We start from the raw sequence: 8,167 nt of genomic DNA, 5'->3' as shown, positions 1-8,167 counted from the left end.
AAGAACAAGTGCCTACAGATTTAGTGTGAAGAAATTTCATCTGGAAGGCGATAGCTTCTTCCTAAAGTTCAGAGCCATCACATTTGCAAACATCCTTCTAATGTTGGTAGAGTGGGGAAGGACAGACATAAAGCTCTGCTTTTAGGTGCATCTTAATCAGACAATGTCATTCGCCTCAGTTGGAAGCAGCTGCAGCCAGTGGCCCAGAAAGCCCTTCTCATCCCGTGCTCCCAAGATCAACATGCTGAAACCTGAAAAGCTAAACAGACGCCACAAACGAGGATTGTGCCACCAGTACTTCAACAGTACCAAGGGAAAGCGTTCAAATCCCTCTTAGGGCACTTTAGCAGAATTTCAGAGAACGGGACATTCGTCACCCCTGTGCTGTGGTGTTGGGCTGCAGCAGCAGCACAGAACTCTGCTGAAAATACGCACTGGAATCATGTAAATCTCAGCAATCTGTCCACGCATCTCCCATGAAGACTGAGACAACTACCTATTGCCACATTTTATAAACTTAGGCCTAAGAATTGCTGTCTCTTGCGTAGGTTTTCTTTCTCCTCCCACAAGTATAATCTGACCAGAAATTTCTACCAGTATATTGCAAAACCAAAAATGCTTAAAAGTTAATTAGTTACATATTCCTTCTTAGTCTTAAATACTTCATGGTTACATCCCATAGTAAATCAAGTATCACTGATTGTACCCAGAATTTTATTGCACCCCATGACACTTAGCTGCCTTAAAAATCCCACCTTCTGAAGTAGTGACTACACAATGACTACATGAACATCTTGACGTTAAAGAAAAAAAAAAAAAGTGACTTTCTCCTCAGCATGAGGAAGAAACACCAAAAAAGCCAACTTCCAAAAGCTAGAAAGCTAATAATTACAAAACATGTCTACTGTTCTTGGTGATTTTTAAGTCTCAGTCATTATGGGGGAGGAAAAAAGGACTGAACGTGTTTTTTGAATGCCTAACACAGGCAATATAAAACAAGGCACTTTAACACGGGTTCAACAGAATGGGTTACTATAAACACAGATTATACAATATACTGCAAACAGATGATACACAAATAGAAATCACTTCAAAATCCAGAAGCCCTTTTGCCCTAGATAATATGGGGAGGGAAGGAGAGAGACTAAAAGGAACAATAGGGAGTTCGTTATTTTTTCTGCACAAGATGTTTGGCACAAACTCTTTTGAGACCTGAAGTGAGCTTGATGGGTTTTGTGATAATCACAAAGGACAAAGCCCCCAGTGCTTCCGACCTACTGATGCCAGTAGGAGGTTAAGTACAGAGTAGAGGAGCCAACCAAGTACAAAGTACAGAGCAAAGGAACTGAGGCCTGCAATAACGTATCATCGAAACCCACTGAAACCTGTGGGAGCTTTATGTCAGTGAAATTCGGAAGCACAGAACTTAAATAAGGACATCAGGGTTTAGGACTATTATTTAGAACTATTTAGAACTGATTTTACAAAATAGATACCAGTGCTGGAAAAGGTGAATGTTCCCAGGCTTTACTCACAAGAAACACAGTAAGCTGAAAGCTGGTTTCACACAGACAGCATTTTCTGCTTCTGTTGACAGTGTAATCTGTTTTGTTTTCTCCTAAATAAACAAACACAGAAAACAAGAAATAAAATTCCTATCCAGTTGGACACAAACAGTGTTTTTGCTTCTTCTCACCTCACTTATGGAAGGGGTGGGAAAAAACCCTTTGAGGTCAAATTTAATGGAATCAAAAATTAAATACATTGTTTTAAAATACCTAACAAGAAAGGGGGCAAAGAACTAGGACCACAGAGTTACCAGAAGGAGACAGAGGTTGTACAAGTGGTGAACAGTTTCACATTTCTAAACTTTTTATTGCTATTGGCTTACACACATGCCTAGAAACTGACTCAAACTCAGAATGGTGGCTGCCTTAGAATGGCAGGATTTTTTCTCAAATAAATGATTTACTAAAAATGTCATTTGTGATTCTTAATTAAAAAGACACCTTGCTTCCTATTGTGCAGGTTTCCTAAAGCACTGAATAATTAATTTTAATGTGACTACGTCAACACATTCATTAATGTTGTTCTTATAAACCCCATAATGTGCTAGACAATTAACCATCACATATAACATGTATTTCTGTATGTGTTTCCTTGCTCTGTGTCCTAAATTCCATATGTTCATTTCATCTCTTCAGCCACAGTTAAACACTGAATTTTTCAAAAGAATTAATTACTCTTTATTTAATGACTGTTAGCTCTCAGCAGTCTCTGTGCCTCTGATGGACAGCAGGAACCGCAGCACCACAGTATTACCAGAGAAGGAAGTAATTTCTGACATACTTTGATCTTCTGTCTTGCATGTACAATAAAACCTTGTCTAGTCTCATAATCTTGCCAGCCTCCACATCAGACCAGAAGTTGTTGGTGAGATAACTATGGGGGAGCAAAGTGGGAAGTCTGTTCTCACGTGTCCACCCGCAAAAGCAAGTCTCGATTGCACAGAAAACCTAACCGACAGTTTGTCTTCCACCAAGTTAATACTCTATCCCATAAGCTTTCAAGTGCAAAACCTCCATTTACTTAATAAGGAGTTGCACAGAGATCTTGCAAAGTGAGCTCGTTATTATCTTGTTGTACGATTTGGAATCTCTGTAAATACTGGGGTAATATTCAAGATCCACTGGAGGCAGGGGATTAGTGGGCAGTCCCATTTCCATACTGTTATCCAAGATATTTTGTTAAAAGGCAGAGGCTTCCTCCTGTCTGGAAAATATTAAAATAAATGGTTATACTAAGTATCAGATATAGACAAGCCACACCCTCAGTGGTTAGATATCCATCAAGAGCAGTTTTAGATATTGTCTCATCAGCAGTAGAAAAAAACCCAAGTATTTTTTTAACACTAAAGCCAAGTCTACAGTAGTAACATTATGGCAGAGCATAAAAATCTAAATGCTCACAACACATAAAATCCATAAATTCCCCCTGCTCCAACTTGCCAAAATAAGCTCAAAAGTAACCCCCTGGCCAGAAAGAAGTATTTTACACCAGGCTCAAATCTTGGTATTCATTTGAGAATACAAGAGAAAGCCCCACATGTAGAACATCTTAAGTGCAGACATCAGATGCAGCTGTCTGCACCAGAAGGCTGCCTGCAGAACCACCTTGTTTCACTTTGGTCACTTGTATCACTCCAACAGTGCAAAGGAAGAGAGACAACCTCTAAGGTGACCAGCTGTTAAACTCTCCAAGGTCTTCTAGGTTAGAACCCAGGACCTTAAACTATACCTGTGTACTCATGGTGGAACTTAAATTGAAAGCTAGCTCTGTACAAAGCTTCTGCACACTGCTTCACCCCACTAAGCAGGCAGGCAAAACACTCCCTGTCCTACGAAGTTTCCAAAAGCCTTTCAAAGCACAGGTCCACTACAGTCTGCCTTGTCAGTAATACTTGAGTTTACAAACAGTAGAAGAACAGCTCAGCATCCATTTAACTCTGCAAGTACAGAGTCACGGTGCCAGGCCTACAAGTTTAATCCTTCCACAGTACAAACAGCGAGGGAAAGACAAACTCTTCCCTCAAAGACCTATTGATTTCAGGGATCTGATTTTAGCATGGCCTGTATTTGATGCCAACGTTTAGAGAGTGGTAAGTAAATCCCTCCCTGTGATGCGAGGTAGAGCTACCTAGAGTGCTAATCACATTGCAAATACTTATAAATCATGGTAAACATACACAGTATTATTTTAATAAAGAATATAAAGCCACAGCAATATATTGAACGTTGCAGGAAAATCAGTTTTGCTTTCTGGAGAACATGGGATTCCAGGAAATTCTAGTTAAAGAAAAAAAAAATTAAAAAAATTGCTCCATAGGTTAAATTACAGCAGTAAATTAGAGTGTGATAATCTGCAAGTGATAACTAATCCTTATTGAATGAGTTAGAGAAACACTAGTAGGCCAACACAGATAATCAAAGGACAAGGAATATGACATTTTTATAGATGATTGTTGTCAGCTATTTTCTTTGTCAATAATGATGCATGATGCCAATAATAATTTAGGAGACTGAGCAAAATTTAGGATTCTTAACATCTTCAAAGATCAAGACTTAATGTTACTGCAAGAAAAAAAAAAATGACAGACATATGATTATGTAAAACTTTAAATGCTTAAGCTAACAAATTCAGTTAAACTTGTATTTCATTATGTATAAAATGACAAGGACTATACCGATTTCAAAAACATTTCAGATTTCAACAAGCTTGAATAAGACTTGCACAAGTATTTCATCAGCTTGTACAAAGACAAAAAGAATCATTACATCAAGTAACCATAATTTGTTCTCAACAGCAATTTCCATACATTGGTGTGGACATTTATTGCCCATCTGTCAGAAACAAAAGTAAGCAAGCTGAACAAACTAAACCCGTGCACCAACACAAGTCAAAACTGTTGAACATAAGACATATGGAATAATATGGATCAATATTTTAAAATATGTGTTACATGAACAATAAAGAATGATACTAAATGCTGTAGGAGCCACACTGGATTACATGGTCTTTGAGACAAGGACCATCCTTTATATTGTACAGAGATGTAACACAATGCTGGGCATCGTACACCATATATTTATACAGTGCCTAATGTTGTTATAAAAGCAACTTTAAATAAACCCGCTGCGAGCTCAAGTACCTGCAAACGTAAAATTGACAAAAGTATAATGAAAAGAACATGCTTTTCAGTAAGAAGTTATATGATTGTCTCCTCTCTCTACAGGTAGTCACAATACAATACAAGCAATGGCAAATTTTACTTCAAAATTACTGAGCATATTATCTTGATGAAGCAGATCTGCTTTGAATAGACAAGTCATAGCCTAGTAAAACCCAGACTTAAGTCTAAAGCTGCAGTAATTAACCTACTTCACCCCTTCCCACCCCCAAATCCTAACATTCAGCCCCTGAGGAATCAGAATTTAACTTTCAATGAACAAAAGTAGCCAGGGATAATTCTGCAAACCCGAAGGATTTGTCTATACTGCAGGCGGAACCAGAACCACATTATAGCACAGACACAACCACACCAGACTTTAGCTTGGTAGGGGAATGGGCACAGAGCTTAGCACAGCAAGGTAAGCACTAACATAGCTAGCCCATCAAGCACAAAGGCACTGCAGCTACCAGTGCTTGTATTAGACAATTCTGAAACACACTGGGGTACACTTACATTATCTTTTCCCCCTGCAGGTTACATAAAATCCAATTATGCATAAGTCTGATTACAAACATGTTACAGAAGCAGATTTTTAAAATAATAAGATTAATAATAAAACAATACCCAATACATAAACAACAATGAGTATTTAACACTCAGTTTTCAGAGGAGTCACCTCTAAAACCTGTAGTGACACCCTATGAAAGGCAAATATATAATATAAAAAACTTAAAAGTTTTAATAGGCAAAAGAACTCCCAAATTTACTGTGAATTTCCAGAATCACTGGCAGCCTTTCCTGTCCTGGGAAGGTTTTGTTTTTCTGTACTCTGTATAAACTATTAACAGTGTATTGAAAGCACTACATTTGTATTATCAAGTACGTACTGAAAGGAACATAATGTCAGGTACTCAACATTAAAGAAACAGCTGTCACCATTTAACAACTAGGTTTCAAACCTGAAAATTAATCACCAATACAGGAAGTCCATTCTCACTCATTCTCTCTCCCTAAGGCAAGAGCCCTCAAAGAAGTCATTCTTACTTCTCAGAAAGCTTCTTAGCTGATGCAAGAACTGGACAGAGGTAATTTGCATTTTTTTTAACCTCTCACCACATACTCCAGTTCTACCTTTGCTGTTCATATTTTTCAGGTGGCAGAACAAGCTACCTTTTTTGAATTTTTGAACAGTGACGTGAACAAGAACAGTAGTAAAAGCTACACATGAAGTAATTTACCGTGTCGAAACTGACAAAAATCACAAAAAAGCAGAGACACTGACACTAAATGGGCAATATTATCTTTTTTTCCCCACTGTTCTCTAGCTTGGCTGCTTTCTTTAAAAAAGAACTAGGAAAGCTAGAATTTTTTTCTGATAAAAGATCAGCCTATAGGAATTCATGACATCTGGAAGACCTTTCCATTTGCCACTAGAACCTATTTATTTAAAAAAAATCCTCCGAATATCAGCCATATAACTGTACACAAACTCCTCCTTATGCATTTTGTAATCCGAGTAAAACAAGGGTTCTTGTTACTCTATCAACTTTCCTTGAATTTCAAAATATTTGCTTTTAAAGAAGGCTAATTGCTGGACAGCCATATATTGATGAGAAGGAGAAGAGACTCCTGAGAGTAATTTGCACTTGATTAACAACTCAAGCGCTAGGCACAGTTTAACAGCAGAACACAAAATAAAGCCAAATACACTTTCTGTGAGATTTCTGTAACATTCTGAGTCTCCTCTTTCCAGTTTACTACCTTGCTGATGTACCAGACTGGAGTTAAACAATGAAACTCTAATAACATTTTGAACATACCATATCATACAACACTCTGCAAACCTCAAATCGCTATGATTTAACACCGATACCAACACATTACTATAGCATTTAACAGTGCACTTGACAAATGGGCTCTTTAATTGATGGCAGTAGCCAGCTAATGTCCTTGAAATTACACTTCGCAGCGTACGTGCAGTTTTCTCACGAACATTAGCTCCCATTGTTAGCGTGAACGTAGTCATTAAACCATCTTCTTCACCGATGCAAAACACATGACTTGCAGTTTTGCTGTTTGTATTTAAGCAAGCAGCAGTTTCTTCCACCGTGACGGTATCGGTCACGCTAGGTATCACACTCCAGCGCCGGTCCGTTGCTCCACTCAGAGCGGGGTTTAGCGTGTGCTCTGTGCCACCTGCGGGACACCATTACAGGAGATTAAAAAACCACCAATTTTTAAGTGTGAACATGGAAGCGGGTGCCGCTTTCTCGCCAGCGCCCCGCAGCTGCCCGCCCCAGACGCGCGCCGTGCCGTGCCGTGCGCTGCCCCGTACCCTCCTCACGGAGCCGAGCCGAGCCGAGCCAGGCCGGTGCCGGCGCATGCGGCCCCGGCGACCCCAGCAACGCCACAGGAGCTGCGGCCTCCCCCGAGGGAAGGAGCCGCGGAGCCTCCGGGCTCTGTCCAGACCCTACTGCCCACCCCGCGGCTGAGGGACGAGACCGCCGACCCCGGGACGCCCCCGAGACCGAGGCCGGCGCCCGGCCGGCTGCTGACGGGCGGGCGGCGTTAGCCCCGCCATTTCCCCTCCCCGGGGGCGGGGCCGGCGCTGACATGGCGGGGCTCGGGGAGTAACCCGGCCCCGGGTCACGTGGTGCCCTCGCCGCGCCGCGCGCGCACTCCCTCCCTCTCCTTCCCCCCCCTCCCCTCCCCCCCCCCCCTTCTTTCTCCTGTGGGTGGCGCGGGGCCGGGAGGCCTGCACGATCCCAGGGTGCTGTGCGCGGCGTGGGCTCCGCCATCCCGCTGGGAGAGACGGTCTGTGCCGGGGTCCCTGCCAGCGAGACGCCGCACCGAAGGAGCGAGCGAGGGACAGGGGAGAGCGCGAGCCCCGCCGCCGCCAAACGGCCATGTCCGCGCGCAGCCCCTGAGCGGGACCGAGCCGCCCCTCCTCCCCCTCCCCTCCTTCCCTCCCCCGCGCGGGCGCCCGCCCGCATCAGCCGCCGCCGCCGCCAACATGGAGGCCGTGAACGCCTTCAACCAGGAGGTGGGAGCCAGGGAGTGGGGGGGAGGGGAGCGCGGGCCGGGGGGCCGCGCCGGGCGGGAGGGGGGGAGGTCACGGTGGCCGCCATCGCTCCCCCCCCCCCCCCCGCCCCAACCCGCGCTCGGCTTCCGGCTCTGGGCCGCGCGGGCCCGGTGCGGCGCCGCCAGAGGCCTGCGCTGGGGAGGGCCCGGGCAGCGCTCGGCCTGGCTCGGCCCGGGGCCTCCCGCCGGCCCGAGGGGCGGGGGGTGGGGGACACCGGGTCTCCTCAGTAAAATGGAGGCGAGCGGGGTCAGGCCCGCCGCGGCAGTTGCAACGGCCTGGAGCGTTCCCCGAGCGACGCCGCAGCCCGGGATCCCGCACGCGCCGGGGGGGGGGGGGGGGGGGGCGCGGAGGGGATC

At 44.2% G+C, this 8,167-nt stretch overlaps 2 protein-coding genes across 8 annotated transcripts in view; one reads left to right on the top strand and one right to left on the bottom strand.

Moving 5' to 3' along the window:
* Positions 1-3,736: 3,736 nt before the first annotated feature.
* On the bottom strand, positions 3,737-7,397 carry LOC115344170. 2 transcript variants are annotated; one of them, XM_030021118.2, is made up of 2 exons: positions 7,065-7,397; positions 3,737-6,925 (listed from the first exon to the last, which is right to left on the bottom strand). In XM_030021118.2, exons 1-2 carry the CDS (start codon positions 7,342-7,344, stop codon positions 6,264-6,266), a joined length of 942 nt encoding a protein of 313 aa, XP_029876978.1. In that variant the 5' UTR covers positions 7,345-7,397; the 3' UTR covers positions 3,737-6,263. The 2 variants fall into 2 exon arrangements, with proteins under 2 accessions (XP_029876978.1, XP_029876979.1); XM_030021119.2 differs by having other exon boundaries at positions 7,211-7,397.
* A 90-nt stretch (positions 7,398-7,487) lies between these two features.
* The window catches only part of SCAF4 (SR-related CTD associated factor 4), a 48,003-nt gene continuing 47,323 nt past the window's right edge, over positions 7,488-8,167 (top strand). For all 6 annotated transcript variants that reach the window (XM_030021116.2, XM_030021114.2, XM_030021115.2 and 3 more), the window contains exon 1: positions 7,488-7,772. In XM_030021116.2, the coding sequence (XP_029876976.1) occupies positions 7,743-7,772 (30 nt within the window). In that variant the 5' untranslated portion in view covers positions 7,488-7,742. The remainder of the gene's footprint in view (positions 7,773-8,167) is intronic.

The sequence above is a fragment of the Aquila chrysaetos genome, chromosome 7 (assembly GCF_900496995.4).
Source record: "Aquila chrysaetos chrysaetos chromosome 7, bAquChr1.4, whole genome shotgun sequence".
NCBI lineage: Eukaryota > Metazoa > Chordata > Aves > Accipitriformes > Accipitridae > Aquila > Aquila chrysaetos.
This window is presented reverse-complemented; position numbering and strand designations above follow the sequence as displayed.